Source organism: Diabrotica undecimpunctata, chromosome 3 (genome assembly GCF_040954645.1).
Source record: "Diabrotica undecimpunctata isolate CICGRU chromosome 3, icDiaUnde3, whole genome shotgun sequence".
Taxonomy (NCBI): domain Eukaryota; kingdom Metazoa; phylum Arthropoda; class Insecta; order Coleoptera; family Chrysomelidae; genus Diabrotica; species Diabrotica undecimpunctata.
The window spans coordinates 117,104,395-117,123,118 of NC_092805.1; the positions used below are offsets into that span (position 1 = coordinate 117,104,395).

At 35.9% G+C, this 18,724-nt stretch overlaps 1 protein-coding gene across 1 annotated transcript in view; it reads right to left on the minus strand.

Annotated features, from left to right (window-relative positions):
* LOC140437277 (uncharacterized) overlaps positions 1-18,724 on the minus strand; it is a 76,992-nt gene that overhangs the window by 19,082 nt on the left and 39,186 nt on the right. Inside the window, exon 4 of the mRNA XM_072526708.1 lies at positions 12,500-13,023. Within this exon, the coding sequence (XP_072382809.1) occupies positions 12,500-13,023 (524 nt within the window). The remainder of the gene's footprint in view (positions 1-12,499; positions 13,024-18,724) is intronic.

Consider the following 18,724-nt stretch of genomic DNA (forward strand, 5'->3'; position numbering starts at 1 on the left):
ATCTATGGCACTACCGACATATAACATCGTTTGAAAGTGTATATGGATTAAACAATATAATTAGTCTTTTATTAGTTCGTGCTTCTTCAACAGACTTCCTCTAAGTAACTTTCGTTTTGTTAACATTAAGACACTATATTAAGGCGAATGAAAAATATTGCAAATATGAGTTACAATGATTCAGTGTTGTTAAAGAAGTCGTATGCTCTATCTATGTATGAGTTTATATAAGTAGAGGCAATTTTTCCGCAATTAGGGTGGCAGGAAGGGGCAAGATTCACTCCATTTACCAACAACAAGTGCAAACCTGAAATATATGGGTCTCAATTAAAATTACGATATAATAAATAACTTGTTCTAAACAATTTGTGATATTTCAGATAATTACCCCTTCAAATTTCAAGACACAAAAATATATTTTTTAATTATATTGAAAACATATTTTAAATAAAATTATTGTATTTATACCTTTTAGTCTAGAGGCCAGTTAGGTTATCGTGACCTTTTCAATTCTGATAGGTCCATCCAAGTTTTTTTATACTGACTGCTAATTACGAATTTCGAGGGGGATCAAATACTTGTTATAAACAATTTAATTGTTTATAAGGCTCTAGATCGTAAACTAAGAGATAAAAAAGTTTTTTTCAAATAAAATTTGTTCCTAAAAAAAACGTTTAAAAAAGAAAATGGCGTTTACTAAACTTTAATCCAATAATTAGAACTCGAGATATAGTAAAATTAGTACAAAATAGTTGCAAAATAAGTATTTTTCGAAGCTTTTTCGATCGTAACTCGGCTACTATGCATGCAAATGTGCTTTATACAGTCTCGTTTTAAAACTTAATTAATAGACTTTCTAACAAATTTTGTTAAACGGCCTTATCTTTATTTGTATTAAAGTTATACCCGTTTATTCGAGGTCTCAGTCTCCCAAACCCCCCGACACTACTACACTGATCACTAACTAATGCATTACTGCCACTGGGAACAGAGAACGGTTTATTTATACCGTCGATAGTGACGTGGTTTGGGTGAAGGTTAGTGTGGGGATTGGCGTGGGCAACGATATATTCTTTATGGGAGGTCTCCATGTCGAAGGTAACCGTATGCCGTGATCTATTTTATTGAGAAAATTTGGCCTTTTTTCAATTTCTATAGCTTCTCGGATAATTCTTGGTTTATAGAACCAGATATGGGCTATGGTTCTGGAGTTTTCAAAATCGATTTTGTGACATGTATGAAGATGGTGTTGACCTAGAGCTGAAATTGAATCGGAATTGCGAACAGAAATGGAATGTTCGTAAATCCTATTTTGGATTCTACAATTTGTTTGGCCTATATATATATATATATATATATATATATATATATATATATATATATATATATATATATATATATATAGGCGTATATAAAGTTTTGGAGGGTAAATATTGTCTTTATTCCTGGATTTAAGAATTTTGCCGATTTTGGCAGATCCGAACGAGAGGTTCGCACAAATACATTTCGCTACGAGCCGGCGCATTAGAGGCGCTATTAAAATATCGATATCTTGGCCAAAAATATGCCTACGAACATTTTCCCAAGCTCTAAATGTTACTTTTGAGTTCTTATATCATTACTGTTAATTCAAGTATAAATGTTTATTGCTCAAATTTGCTTAAAACCCTTATAAACATATTAATTTACAATTTTTTTAAGAAACTTACAACTTCAAATGGGTATAACTTAAATACAAATAAAGATAAAGTAATCTAGCAAAATTAAGTTTTAATGGGACTTTTGTAATTTGACATTTGAATGTGTAGAAGCCGAGTTACGATCGAAAAAGCTTTGAAAAATACTTAATTTGCAACAATTTTGCACTAAACGCCATTTTTTGTTGTTTTTTTTTAAGGAACAAATTTCATTTGAAAATTGTTTTTTACCTCTTTTAGTTTACGATCTAGACTCTTATAAACAAATAAATTGTTTGACAACACGGATCGAAATCCACCCTCGAAATTCGTAATCAGCATCCAAAGGGTGGACCCATCAGAATTAAAAAGTCCACTGTGACCTAGTTTGGCCTCTAGACTATATATTTTTTATATTATTTACAATAGTTTATATTTTTAATAAATAAATAGTTTATGAATAATAACGAAACTTAAAAGAAGTGAAGATTTTCAATATGAGTAGTCCTATTATGGGTGGATGATGGAAACATTTGAGAGAATGATTTACTACAAATTATATAAAAGAATTAAGCAGAGTAATAAATCAATCAATTAGTCAATTTCAATCAGTCAATCAGTAATTTCATAGCTCTACCAAAATATGTATATGTATATTAGGTACGGACTTTGTCCAATGAGTAAAATCATATGCGAGGCCCATTTAGAGTTACATCCATGTCAGATATGGGCAAGTTAGGCAATAATTAGCAATCGAATTTTCCTAATTTTCCGCAACTTTTCCACGGTAAAATTTTTCGTTTTCACGACCTACCGTTATGCCTTTCTAAATCCGTAAATCCGACGGTCTAATTTGTTATTTTGTAGATGTAGTATATTCAAACATACTATTTTTAGAGCAATCAATATATTTTTGAAAATCAAACTTTACATCCCCTTTTTCTTGTTTTTGTTTATGTAGTGTGTCCAAACATGAGATTACTCTCATAATTTTTAGAGAAGACAATAAAACTATGTACTATACAGTAGGTACTAATTTGGCGATAACATAATGTTTACTGATCAACTTGAGAACCATTTTTTGAACGACGACCTGTATGTGGTTTTTGGTACAATTTCATGTAGCTTCATGAGATACTGAACAGCTTTGTTTTTATTTTTCTTCAGGTGCCCTGTTCGCTGTGAACGTTGGCTATTAACATGAAACTTCTGAAAAGTTCGACTGATGTGTTTGAAGTCTTCGAAGATTGTTTAAAAAAAAAAACAAAGTAAAATCAGCTATAAGTCTTCACGGACTTTTCATCAGCTATCCCTAATATACCCTTTAAAACCTACAAATATCTGTATAAGATTTTTACGTGAAATCAATGTGTAACGATGCTATGATCGTTTAACAGTTCGAACCGTGGGAGTGTCAATATTTGCGCATCCACTTCTACAACGTGAAGGCGTAGTGGGATTCAAACGGCTATTTAAGGCGTGTGAATAGCGGAATTAGACAGTCTTGTAGCTAGCGCTCTAGGCTCCCTGACTCGCCGGTGTAGTGAACCAGCGAGACATTCTGGACAGAGATAGTTCCGTATTGAGGATCATACTCTGTCCCTAACCAAGCGGAACCCATCGGTATTGCGTATTGAGCATTACCGTGGATCTGCACAGAACCAACCGGGACAGAGATTTCCGTATTGAGGATCATACTCTGTCCTTAGCCAAGCGGAACCCGTCGGCATTGTGTATTGAACATTGCCGTGGGTCTGCACAGCTAAATATTTTGTTTGCGAGCATATTCGGAGCTTTCGCTGAATTGAAGCGAAAGCGAGTATATTAGTAGTACTAATTAGTTTCTTTTCTTTTATAGACGTTTGCCGGGAATTCATTCAGCGCGGGACCCAGACGGAAACGTAGAATTCATTTTATTTTTGTTTTATAAGTATACAACGTAGAATTCCTTTTTTTTTAGTTTTTATTTATTGTATATATATACTTAATAGATTTATTTTTATTTCAAACCTGTGTTTTACTGAGTCTGTCGCCCCGAAAGAGCTACCCATCACAAACTGGCGCCCGAGCAAAAATTAATAACATGCCGACAGATAAAGACACAGACTCAGTAACAGGTACGTCGTGGATAAACCGACTTTGCAAAGAGGAATTGCAGAGCGAGGCCGAAAAATACGGCTTAGATCCCAAGGGAACCGTCGACGAATTGAGAGCACGACTCAGAACCTATTTTAAAAATCGCGAGGAAGCGACAGGAACAATCCCAAAAGAAAAAACTTCCAAGGGAACAGAATCCGACACACTGGCCCAGGAAATTTCGGGCATCCGAAGACAACTACAGGAATTAACAATAACGAAACAAATGGGGCAACCAGAATTGCTAAATCAAGTACGAAAGTGGAACACACACTTCGACAAGAAACATTCGGATGCAATAGAATTCTTAGAGAGGATAGACGAATTAAGCTTGGCCTACGAGATCGATAAACAAGATCTACTAAGAGCATTACCAGAATTATTAGGAGACCACGCTTTGTTATGGTACAGAAACAATAACAAAAATTGGAAGTCATGGACAGATTTCAGCGAAGATTTTAAAAAAGCTTTCTATCCCAGGGGATATTTGCTACAACTAGAAGAGGAAATCCGAAACAGAAAACAGAGACAGAACGAACCAGTAGATAAATACATCACGGAGATTCAAACATTAATCAGACGAGAAGGCTCTTTTTCCAAAAACCAAGAACTCGAAAGGATATACAAAAATTTGTTACCAGAATATAAGCTTTATGCTCGCCGCCGGGATTTCGAAAACTTAGCCGAATTACAGGATTTAGCCCAAGAATACGAAGCTCTAGAAGACGAAAAGACCCGAGCAAATCAGATTTGCCGTGGAAACTGGAGACGCATGGACCAAGCAGAGTACGATGCGAAAACGGCATGCTTTAGATGCAAGATGCCAGGTCACAGCCGTAAAAACTGCAAAAACCCATGGAAAAAGTTTTGTTCGCGTTGCGGCAGAGAAGGGGTTTACAGCAGCAACTGCTGTTTCAGGCGTCAGGGAAACGAATTACAGACTGGAGAAACAAGGAGTCGTCCCAGTCTGTAAAACAAGATTCGACTCCATTCGTTTTCGCCGTTACACAGCCAGCAAGCAATGACATTCGACTGTTCGCATCACTAAAAATAGGGCAAAGAACATACAGAGCGCTCATAGACACAGGAACTACTAAAAATTACGTCGGGGATAGAATAGCTCAGATATACAAGGACTCTCTAGATAGCTACAGCGGGAGAACAAGACTAGCAAATGGAGCGTCAATGGAGCTTAACCAGAAGTTGACAATTGAATGCGAGATCGATAAGTTACAAACCCGACAAACATTCATAGTAATGCCAGGGTTGACGGAAGATGCATTAATAGGAGTGGAATTCCTCAGGAACCATTCTATCGAACTTAAATTCGATAAACATACGACCAAACAATACATACAACATCAAGAAGAGACTTGTAACACTTTAAAAGACTCCACTCAAAATACGGAGTTAGAAAGGTTCCTAAGAAAAGAACTAAGGGAGTTTGAGAATATAACAGGACCCACGAACTTAATAAGACACGAAATAAAATTGAAGAAAAAGTGCGATCCAGTCAAGCAGCCTTATAGGCGGCACAATCCCGCAATGCTACAGATCATCAACCAAGAAGTGAACAAAATGTTAAAAGAAGGAACCATCGAACCCTCCACAAGTGGTTGGAGTTCACCGATTGTACTAGTTAGGAAAAAGGATAACTCGTACAGATTTTGCATTGACTTTAGAAAAGTCAACGAACTATCAGATAAGGACGCATATCCGTTACCCAGAATATCGGAAAATCTGGATAGACTTAAGGAAGCAAATTTTATATCGACCCTCGATTTGAAACAGGGATATTTTCAAATACCCCTAGAAGAAACAAGCCGCCCAGTGACAGCATTCAGCGTACCCGGAAAAGGCCATTTTCAGTTCAAAACCACCCCATTCGGACTGCATTCCGCAGGAGCCACTTTCCAACGCCTACTGGATAAGGTAATACCTCCCGATATGGAATTCGCGTTTGCCTACTTGGATGATATCGTAGTAATATCTAAAACGCTCCAAGAGCATTTAAATCACCTACATGAAGTTTTCCGAAGACTGAAAGAAGCCAGATTACAGCTGAACTTCGAGAAATGCACGTTTTGCCAATCAGAACTCAGATACTTAGGACATGTGGTTGGAGCAGAAGGAATAAAAACCGACCCGGAGAAAACCAACGCTATAACCGGACTTACAGCACCGAGAAATGTGCGTCAACTCCGCCGGTTCCTAGGAATAACATCATGGTACCGCCGATTCATAGAGAACTATTCGACAATAGCAGGACCGCTAAACATGCTTCTGAAGAAGAAGATAAGATGGAAATGGACCGATAAGCAAGAAAACGCGTTTGAAGAGCTAAAATCAAAACTTACATCGGCCCCAGTATTAGCATGCCCCGATTTTTCGAAAACATTTTACCTGCAAACAGATGCGTCGAACTGTGGACTTGGAGTTGCACTAACACAGAAATACGACGGCCAGGATAAAGTAATTGCATATGCTAGTCGAACCCTCACACCAGCCGAGACAAAATATTCCACAACGGAAAAAGAATGTCTGTCCATCGTGTACGGGATAAAGCAAATGAGGCCGTATATAGAAGGATACAATTTTAAGGTCATATCAGACCATCAGTCCCTCAAATGGCTGAAGAACCTTAAAAACCCGTCAGGTCGGTTAGCCAGGTGGAGTTTAGAACTGCAACAGTACGATTTCGAGGTAATATATAGAAAGGGAGTCCTCAACAAGGTAGCAGATGCTTTGTCACGACAACCACAAGAAAACCAGAGCGAAGAACCAGAGTCGGAATTATTAGCATCAGAACTGGAATCATGCAGTTGGTACGATAATTTATATAGGAATGTACTCCAGAACCCAGACGATTTCCCGGATTTACAAATATCAAACGGGAAATTATATAAACACGTTTGGAGCAGCCGTAATCTAGCCGACCCAGAGTTTAATAACCCATGGAAATTATGCGTACCAAGATATAAAAGGAAAGATATTTTGGAGGAAAATCATGACTCGACCACAGCAGGCCACTTAGGAATTGCAAAAACAATTTGCCGAATAGCGCAAAAGCACTATTGGCCTAAGATGTTTAAACAAATTGCAGACTACGTTAGAGCCTGTACGAAGTGCCTCCAATATAAACCGTCTCAAATGCAACCAGCCGGGAAAATGCAACCGCCCACTGTAGAAAAGCCTTGGCATACTGTCTCAGTTGATTTAATGGGACCATTCCCAAGATCTGCAAAAGGAAACATTTTCTTAATAGTCGTGCAAGACCGGTTTACCAAATGGGTCGTCGCCCAGCCAATAAGAGCAGCATCTACGAACTCAATCATCGACACTCTACGATCTAAAGTAGTCATGCAATTCGGTATCCCGAAGAAAATCATCTCAGACAACGGCGCGCAATTTACAAGCGGAAATTTTAAGGCGTTCCTAAAGTCCTATAACATAAATCACATTCTAACACCGCCGTACTCACCTCAATGCAATCCAGTAGAACGAATGAACAAAGTACTGAAAACGATGATAGCTACTTACGTGGAGGATAACCATAAAGACTGGGACAAATTCATACCAGAATTCTGCTACGCCATAAATTCGGCAAGACACGATTCAACAGGATTTTCACCAGCGCTTCTTAATTTCGGAAGGGAATTAGACACAACAGAGGCGACAAATGGACAAGATATACAGGGGTATGCAGAAAACTTAAACAAGTTAGAAGAGTTAAGAGAACTAGCGAAAGTGCACATGGAACACGCTTTCGAGGACCAAAAGAAATATTACGATCTAAGACGAAGAGACTGGCGGCCACATCCAGGAGATCGAGTCATGAAAAAGGAACACCATCTATCATCGGCTAGTGCAGCTTTCAACAGCAAACTAGCGCCGAAGTACTCAGGGCCATACATAGTAACGTCAATGATATCACCAGTAATAGTAAAACTGAAATTGGCCGATAGTAGTAGCCGCAAGCAGACGACGGCGCATGTAAAAGATTTAAAACCGTGGGGAGGAAGATTGTAATAAAGATACCGAGAGGGATAGATGGCATCACGAGGCTGTAGACACCATCTACACAAAAAAAAGGTATGTTACTTTTTTTTTTTTTTCAAAGAGAAGGGGGTGTAACGATGCTATGATCGTTTAACAGTTCGAACCGTGGGAGTGTCAATATTTGCGCATCCACTTCTACAACGTGAAGGCGTAGTGGGATTCAAACGGCTATTTAAGGCGTGTGAATAGCGGAATTAGACAGTCTTGTAGCTAGCGCTCTAGGCTCCCTGACTCGCCGGTGTAGTGAACCAGCGAGACATTCTGGACAGAGATAGTTCCGTATTGAGGATCATACTCTGTCCCTAACCAAGCGGAACCCATCGGTATTGCGTATTGAGCATTACCGTGGATCTGCACAGAACCAACCGGGACAGAGATTTCCGTATTGAGGATCATACTCTGTCCTTAGCCAAGCGGAACCCGTCGGCATTGTGTATTGAACATTGCCGTGGGTCTGCACAGCTAAATATTTTGTTTGCGAGCATATTCGGAGCTTTCGCTGAATTGAAGCGAAAGCGAGTATATTAGTAGTACTAATTAGTTTCTTTTCTTTTATAGACGTTTGCCGGGAATTCATTCAGCGCGGGACCCAGATGGAAACGTAGAATTCATTTTATTTTTGTTTTATAAGTATACAACGTAGAATTCCTTTTTTTTTAGTTTTTATTTATTGTATATATATACTTAATAGATTTATTTTTATTTCAAACCTGTGTTTTACTGAGTCTGTCGCCCCGAAAGAGCTACCCATCACAAATGATTATTTTTACAGATAGACGGGTGTATATTTCGTGCAAAATTTCTACGGAATTATTGAACATATAATTAAGTAGGTATACCATGTATATTGCGCTTCAAATCCGGTCCTGTTTTTGATTCATAATAAACAAATTTACTTCTGGCAAATATTTAACAGGTTTTGAGTAATAAAACAAGATAAAATTTGTAATACATTAAAGCAAACAAAACTTTTATGCTAATTTACCAGCAAATGTTCTAAAAAAAATTAGTAATAAACAAAATCCGACAAAAAGATATTTTATTGGATTTACGAACAAGAATAAGCGTACAATGCTAATTAATATACAGAATAAAATTTAAGACAGTAGGATGGTAGAGGTTACGAACAAATTGATTGGGCGCCAATGTGCCGAGTCCACTGAGCCCAGTTTTTGCAAATGTTTCATAGAAAAACTCTAACAACAAACTATGTATTGGTTTCGTGATTTATAGTGTCAATTCTATAGTCATTTGGGAAGTGAACTTACGAATTTCTTAAATTTGTTAAATCCCCTAAATCCAAAGATCCAGTTCATCAAGGAAAGAGAAAACAGCGTACATAGGTGTTTATTTATGTGGAATTGTGGGTTATTTAGGTGGAATCTGAATTCTAAAAAAAAGCGTGTCATAAAAATCTTAATAGATCTTGCTGATCGAATATGTGAACCTGGATATTTACAGATATCTAGCAAAATTCAGTGTACACTCAACAACACAAAGTGTAAATACTCGTTTGACCGAAGACAAGAGGTGTCGTCTTAATCATAGTGGGAAATCAGTCATTATAGAAAAAACCGTCACACAATAAAACCACCAAATTTTATTCGAAGTAACACAAGTGCTTAGCAGATTACACTACTGTCCAGTATTGCTAAATAGAGACTATTGAAATCCCAAAAACACCCGATCGACGAAGATTGTAAAGAATAGGATGTATATCTAAATATGAGAGAATCTCAACGCTACGAAATTCAAAACCTCTCCCTAGGCGCACCGAAAATACCAGTACCGATTTTGACTAATTGACAGATCCAGGGAGAGCTTGATATAATAGCGCAGATATTCAAGAAACATCATAAGTGAGCGATAGATAGTTATGTCCGTTGCCTCATCATCTTTCGATAATATCTGTGCAGAAACCATTTGACAAGGTAAGACTCAAAGATGTAATCCATCTTCTGTATAATAGAGAAGTTCCCCTAAATATGGATGGACAGACAGAACCTACAGCAATGGGCAGTGTAATCATGGATGAAATCATCAAAAGAGTTAACAAAGGAAGAGGATATAGAATCGGGAATAAAGAAGTAAAAATACTCTGTTACGCAGACGACGCAATATTAATAGCCCAAGATGAAGATAGTCTGCAAAAACTGGTCCACGGATTTAACATAAGAGTAAAAGAATTTAAGATGAAAATCTCATCGCAGACAACTAAAACAATAGTAACCAGCAAAAAACCAACCATATGTAAAATAGAAGTTGATGGCATCAGTATTTAACAAGTAATGGAAATAAAATACCTTGGAATTACATTGTCCAGCTTTGGAGACCTGGAGAAAGAAGGAGAGATCGAGTACAAAAAGCAAATAGACTGACAGGATGCCTTAATAACACTATATGGCGAAACAGACACATTAACACTGAGATGAAGTCAAGAATTTATAAAGCCAGTTCAAGACCAATAATAACATATGGCTCAGAAACAAGACCCGACACAGCCACAACACAAAGGCTACTGGAAACGGCAGAGATGAGATTGAGAAGAATTACACGAAATACGCTAAGAGATCGAAAGAGAAGTGAACACATTAGAAGAAACTGTAACGTACAGTGTATAAACGAATGGACATTAAATAGAAAAAAAGAATGGAATAACCACATAAGCAGACTGGAGGAGCCTCGTGTCGTCAAAATGGCAAGAGATAATTCACCAATCGGCAGAAGTATCGGACAACCGCACAAAAGATGGAGTGACAACCTTTCATAGAGGTATTAATCCACCAATGAACAAGCAGAATTGCTTATAAAGGGGAAGAAACGGAATAGGAAAGGCTGAAAAGAATTATTTCGTTACCAGAAAAGAGCTCCTAGCTATTAAAAAGCCCTAGAAAATTTTAATACTTTCCTTTATAACATAAATTTAATAATTAGAACGGACCACGGCGCTTTGCATAGGCTAATGAATTTTAAAAAACTATAGGGACAAGTTGCTTGGTGGATAGAGGCTCCAATATAACTTCGACGTAGTACATCGAAAAGGGCGTCTTCATAACAATGCCGATATTCATTCTAGGCGACCATGTTTAGAACGAGTGCCAGTACTGTAAAAGACTTGAAGATAAAGAGAACATAACCGAAGAAGTAAGTCTCCAGGTAACCACAGTTATACAGGAACAAGATAATGATCAGACTTCCCTGGAAAACTTTAAAAAAGAGTCAAAAGAAAAATAATGACTTAAAAGTCATCCGAGAATGACTTAAAAATTGAGTAAGACCTATTTGGCGGGAAATAACCAAATACAGTGGAACTATCAAGGCGTAATGGGCTCAATGGGAATCTCTGTACTATTCTAATGATCTATTATATCGAAAGTGGAAAAGTCCTGATAGAGTACGTACAGTTCAACAAGTGGTACTGCCAAAATTATAATATAACTTAAAAGTATGTTGCAAGAACTTCATAGCAGCCTTTCTGGAGGACATTTTGGAGTCGAAAGAACACGGGCCAGAGTTCGAGACAAATTTTACTGAATCAATTGTCGCCGGGATGTAGAAGATTGATGTAAGATATGTGATTTATGTAATGGTAAGAAAAAAACCTAGAACACGAAGTCGTGGTAAAATGGCATAATATCTTTCCGGGAGGCCTTTTGAATGCCTTGCAGTGGATATTCTTGGTCCACTTCCGATAACAGAGAGAGGAAATAAGTATTTAATGGTTGTAATGGATTATTTTTCAAATTGGCCTGAAATTGCACCCCTTTCTAATCAAGAAGCGACTACAGTAGCGGAAGCATTCATAACACACGTCGTATCAAGACATGGCGTTCCTTTAGAGTTACATTTTGATCAAGGACGAAATTTTAAATCAGAATTATGGCAAGAATTAAAATCTTTATAATATGGGCAAGAAAACTCGCACTATGCTTCTCCATCCCCAATCAGACGGAATGGTAGAAAGAGATAATAGAACTGTTTGTCAATACCTTTCAAAGTTTATCGCTGATAATCAAAAATATTGGGATACTTTGATTACTATATTCCTGTTAGCATATAGAAGTTCCGAACACGAATCAACTGGTTATTCTTCATCAAAAAAAATTGGAAAAAGTCTATGAATTTCGTATTTCGTATCGTAGTTTGAACCTTTAAAGTGATAAAGCCAAGGCCAGGCTCGACTTGCATGCTGCTGGTGCAGCTTTCGAAAGAGGTGACCCAACATGGTTATACAATCTTATACGTAAGAAAGGACTTTGTCCGAAACTTCAATGATACTGGGAGAGCCTATAGAAAATAAACGATCCTATCTACCGCATCCAGTTTTTGTCTAGAAGTAAACCCAAGGTAGCTCATATCGAGAGATTAGCTCCATACCATAGAACTGATCCACGCTGTGGGCTTCTGTTTGAAACAGTAGTATTTTGAGTTTTGAAGTTTATAGTTGTCATTGAGTTATTGTAAACAAGTATTGTAATATTACTGGTGTTCGGAACAAAGTCATTTTAAAGAAGTGTAACAATATAATTTCGGAAAAATATGATTGCAATTAACAATTGCAAAATTTTTTAAATATTTGATGTAAACACGTATAACATATAAAACCCAAAAGATTCAAAAGAACTTACCTCCCAGAAGCAACAACGGAATAATACAAAGAGCAACCAACTTTGTACTTTTGTTTCTATTCTCGTTCTTCCATAGCAGCCAAGTATCCATTAACATCACCGTACTCGAAAGCTTATGCAGTTTTGAGAACCATGATACCGTTACTCGGAAACCAAAATACAGAATTGACAAAATCGTGGTTACTACCTTCGTGACCGTAGTAATAGTACTGGTCCGCATTCTCGTCCACCACGTCGTTGTAACAGTCTTGTGGCTCGTTTTAGAGTAATTGGACTCATAGTTGTTGTTAAACAATTGTCTAGGTTTGTAGTCAGTAAATAAATCTGAAGAACTTCGAGATATGTATGATTCGGTGTTGGTATGCTTGTGTTCGACGTTTGTAAAAAGGTGTGATTCGTCACTGGAGGAGTGAACTGAGTGTATAGTTTTTCGTGACATATTGGGCATAGCCACGACACCAGGAGCTAATTCGACCCTATCTCCCGAGAGCGGCGAGTAGGTATAATCTGTTTTTGGATATACGCTGCAACAAAAAAAAATGTTATGAGCACAGTTCAATCCGTAATCTCTACATTAATAAAAATGAATCGCCGAAATGTTTGTACGGGCATCAATTCAGAACGACTGCACCAAATTAGATAATTCTTTTTTATTGTGTTTGTTATTATCAGGAGAAGGTTTATGTAAAAGATAATTTTCAAAAAAATTGTACGAAAAGACCTTAAAAACAGTTTTTCTGTAATTTTAAATCGCAATATAACTAATAGATAGCGCCATACTATGACTAACAAAAGAAGCTAAGATTAACAAAATAAGTGTCAGTATTGATATTTTGGGTAAAAGCCATACCACACTGAATATCTCCTAAGACAAGCAATGTCGGTTGCGGTTAATACTTGGATGGGTGACTGCTTGGGAACATCTCATGTTGTTGCCATGTGAAATCTTCTGTGAAACTGTAACCTATTTTTTTAATAGCAAAATTAGTGACACAGAGTGAGTTGTCACACTCCTTCGAAACGGTATGACCGATTTTTATGAAATTTTTATATCTATATTCAGTTGAATATACTACTCTAAATTTTCTTCTAGTAAAGTTGTTTTCATTCAAATCAGTTGATACAGTTATAAATCAGAATGACGTAGTCAACTATCCTACAAAGTTTTTGAATTCATTGGAATTACCTGGATTCCCACATAAGAATTTACAATTAAAAATTGGGTTAGTTCTCATTATGCTGCGTAACATTAATCAACCTCGAGTGTGCAATGGAATGAGACTGACTGTGAAAATGCTAATGAATAATGTCATTGCGACAACGACCATCAAGGAAAAATACAAAGGAGAGGATGTCTTGATCTCGCGTATACTAATGATTTCAACGAACGTACCATTTGATTTTAAACGTTTACAATTTCCCGTGCTTTTGGCTTCTGCAATGACAATAAACAAATCACAAAGCCAGCCGTTGGAAGTTTGCGGAATTAAGTTCCATGAGTATCCATGTTTAGCGCATGGGCAATTATTCGCGTGTCGGAAAACCGGCATCGTTGTATATTTATTTAACGCAAAAAAAATAAAAATATTTTTATCAAAAAACATTCAATTGAAATAACTTTTTTCTTGCATAATATGTTTGAGTGTTTTTTTGTTTTATTTTCTATTAATTTTTTAGACACATTATATTCTAAGGCGGTAAGAAGTTCGCCGGGTCAGCTAGTGTATAATATAAAACAAAATTTGACATTTATACTAAATACAAATACAAAAGAACTAATATTTTTGACTTACGGAGAAGGATTAACGATTGCCCTATGAACTGTATGGAATATAAATAATAATGATGTTAATGGAAGTATATAATAGTTCTGATAAGAGGGAAACTGTGTACCAATCAAAAGTTGACAATACTAAAACAATGATAATTATGAAAGAGAGAAACAATACTGACTTAAACCACAAGTAACCAGTTAACAGAATAGGAACGTATGGAATTAGAACTAAATTCCCAGAATGTTTATGCAAAAGGTAAATTATTCCAAGCGGAAATTTGTCTTTGGCACAGCTTGGGGACGGACAACTTACGCTTCGATGCCCTAGTGTTTTACGTGTTGCTTCTAGTAGTCTTTTGGTTTTTTATAGTTCTGGTCTAGTTTTTGCATCATTTGCATAATAGATATTACTTTGACGTTGTCATGTGTTTTGTTTTTATATTCTTTAATCTGATTTTCTCTCATTTTATATGTTTTCAGTTTATCCACTGTTCTTATTATTTCATTCACGATATTTAATAGGGGTTGGCTTAATGTGTCTTCCTGGCGGATCCTATTCTCAGCTGGTATTGATGCAGTAACTAAAAGAATCTTGATATTATATCCATGTAGAAGTTAAGATATTACCATAATATTTAATAGAAAAATAAATATTTAAACGTTGAATATTCTTAGAAACTAAATGAATGATCACAGAAAATAAAATGATGGTTTTTAATTTAATTTATTTTATTGTTATATAACACGCATGGGACTGCGTTTACTACTCCACGTAGTGTGTGGTCGCGCGATATGTCGTTACATTTGTTTCTTTGCGTTTCAGTAGTTTTTGTTTCATCATACCTCTGTGCGATCCACCGCTCCGTTCGTAGCCCCCGATATGAAAGCTGTTTGAATAAATCCATTCAAACATCTAAAACTATTTAAAAATAAAACCTTAGTTACGTCCGTAAATAGTTATTTTGATAACTATTGGTTTAGTGATTACACAAGACCACGACGACCTCAACTACATGATGAAGAAGCTACAAGAAGAATATACCAAAGCTGGCCTAGATATTAACCTCGCGAAAACAGAGTACCTATCTACAAGTGAAGAAGACATAGAAGATCTACAGATTGATGCGTGTAATAGTAACTTTGATTCCGTCTCGATTTTAAATTTACAATACTATCGACTCCCCATAAAGGTTAGAATACTAATCTTTGGGGAAGTTCGCCATGCAAGTTCAAATGCCATCACGACTGGACTATAAAACAATGGGTTTTGGTATTAAAGTCCCATGACCAAGTGAGACAGGTAGTGTCTCGCCTGATTAAAAAAGGGGACATCTAGATATTTTTGTTTAGAAACAGTGCTTTAAACAACCTTTGGAACATTAGGCCTTTAAAATAAAATGTAAACGAAAATTTTATTGAATCACTCTTTCATACAAGGCAATGACAACATTCAATCAATGTGAAATTGTACTATTAAATATATTATGTCAACCTCGTAGTCCTCGTACTACGGATGTTAGTGATGACGGTTTATGCACAAAAGTTTTTGTCACAAAATTTATTATAAAGTAAAACTAAGATTTAAAAGCTAACAACCTAAATTAAAAATACAAAATGAAAAGATATTATAACACCATACATGGACTTAAAAAGCCATGAGAAATATACTTAATTATTTGTCGTTTTTATGTTTGTTGCTATTATTCAAATTTTGCTATTATTTAGTCAATAATTTGTATTTTAAATTTCGCTTTCGCTAATTGCAACATATAAAGCGCTTGTTTATAATTTAAAAGACCGTTAAAAACCGTTAACCATTTCTGCAAACAATCTTGACAATGACATAATTAAACGGACGTAGCTACTGCACAGATAACACGTGTTGATATTTCCCTAAACTAAACAGATTAATCAAGGAATTTATTCTAACACTGTATTAATTGTAAACTTTATCTATAAAATTATTATTTGTGTAACTGTGTTTTGTAAAAAAAATATTAAAAACGTTTCAAGATGTCAAAGGAAGACTATATTTTTAAATCGTGGTTTATTCTTAACGGGATATTTGATAAAACTGAGGTTCCTCTAGAAAACAGTTTTAGAACAATATTGTCGTACGATATTACCACAAACGGCGATTTTTCGAGGATATAAAAAAACTAACGGAAACAAGCCAAAATAATAAAGAACGACATATATTAAATATATAAAATGAGAAGTGGAGTGAATTCAATGTTCAATAGTAGTAAAACTAAAGGGAATGAAAAATAATAATGAATAATACTAAACGTCCAGTTTCGTGTAATCATCGAGTTGTTACACTTTGGTCTTAAGAGCCAGGCATACTGCTGCCAGAGAAACATGGGAATTGTAGCACGCAAAGTTGCGTCTTGTTCTATCTTACGGATTCTCTCTTTGCCAATAAAAACTCATACTCGACCAAACAGATATACACGTCTTTTTGTTGATCTCTACCTTTTTGCAATAGAACAGATAACACAAATATTGTTTCCCTAGTTTCCGTTCCTGTTCCCCTTGAAAACCAAACTACCCGTCATCTAAGTCCATTTCACATTTTCTATGGACACAAAAATAGTTTATATAATATGGCGTACTATACAAGGCGAGTCATAAAGAATGAGTAAAATTATAACCTAAAATTCAGAAGTCACCAACGTTTACGTAACAGTAGTGAAAAAATTCAATTCTAGTTGAATAGTTAATATAAATTTTGTATAAAAGTAATATCTCATTGGTAAAAAGTATCTTTATGCAAATTTCTAATGACTAACATCAGTACTTGCAAATAATCGACAAAACAACAGATGCTTACTTTAAAATTTTCTGCAACTCTAATCAATCTTTGTACTGTACTGTCTGATGTATGCTGTTTCTGTCAAAAATGTCCCAATCCGTTATAAATGTCCAGAAAAACTTTGCTTTGCATAAATGCAAATTATAACTCTTTTCTTAATTTGAGAAGTTATTAGCCTCGGCAGTTTTACTAATTTATCAAAATAAATTGTTTCATAAATGACAAATATGTTACTAAATATTATGTTGCTGTCAATTTTCCATGGCACACTAATGCTAGAACATAATAAATTATGTGTATCTACCGCTTATTAGGTATGCTGTAACATATAAAACTTTGGAAAATAAAATGGCAAGCCACGCGCGACGGTGATTTAGTAATATTCAAATATCTAGAAAACGATTATAGTTTTGAAAGTCAGGTTGTAAAGGTTACAACCTGAATCATAAAGTTTTTATTACAAAAATGATTAGGCTATCTTTATTAATCATGTTCGTTATAAATTAATGACAAACAAGTTATCGTTGATATTTTCTGTTGAATATGACGTATGTTGGTAAAGCCCTAGTGTCCAATGAAGAACATGCTGATACTCTAAAGCTCGTAATCTATGAAAATGGTTTAGAGTTAAGAGTTTTGACAAATTTGTTTAACACCTTCCAACAGAACTGGGCAAATAGCCCTAGACTGGCTGAAGTTAACTTTTGTCACCTTACCAAAAAAAGTGAAGACTTCTAAATGTCATGATTATCGTTGATGCCTCACGTATGATAAACAGCAATTAGACGACACTCAATTGGACTTCAGAAACGGATTGAAAACTCGAGAGGCTCTCGAGTTCTACACAGAGAGCTAGGGACATGCATTTGGAAATATACGCCTGCGTCACAGACTATCTATCGCAAAGCTTATGACTTGTCAGATGACTCAAGTAAGACTGGAGAGTAACATATCGGAGGAGATAGCCTTAAGAAAGGACGTGCGACAGGGATGCATATTATACTCACTCTTCTTTAATCTGCATTCCGAAAACATCTTCTCAGAAGCTTGTAAAAATACTTGCGCTGGAATCAACATCAACGGCAAAACAACTAATAAGGCGAAAGTGGTACCATTGTACAAAGGAGGGGACTTAAAGCAACCTGGAAGTTATCGGTCAACATCTGTTTTAACAGCCATATCAAAGATCTTGGAATCATGTGTAAATAACCAAATTGTACAATTCTTTGAATTTATCCAGCTACTGGTTTAACAGGCAATATGGTTTTAGACATGATTGTTGTTAAGTTGTATATTTGTATCATTGGATTCTATGCAATATGGGATAACTGAAATGGATTTAGTTTGGTTGGAGGACTATCTGAGTGGCAGAATACAAAAAGTACTAAGTAACAATGTTGTAAGTGCAGCAGAAGATATTGCATGTGGAGTTAATCAAGGGTCTATATTGGGACCAACACTTTTCCTGATTTACATGAATTCATTATCCAATTTACCGCTGCAGTCCATGTTGTATCTGTATGCAGATGACACTGGTCTTCTGTATGCCAATAAAGATCCCAGAAAATTAGAAACTAATGTATCAAAGGACTTAATATAAATAGATGAGTGACTTAAGTATCACAAACACTCACTT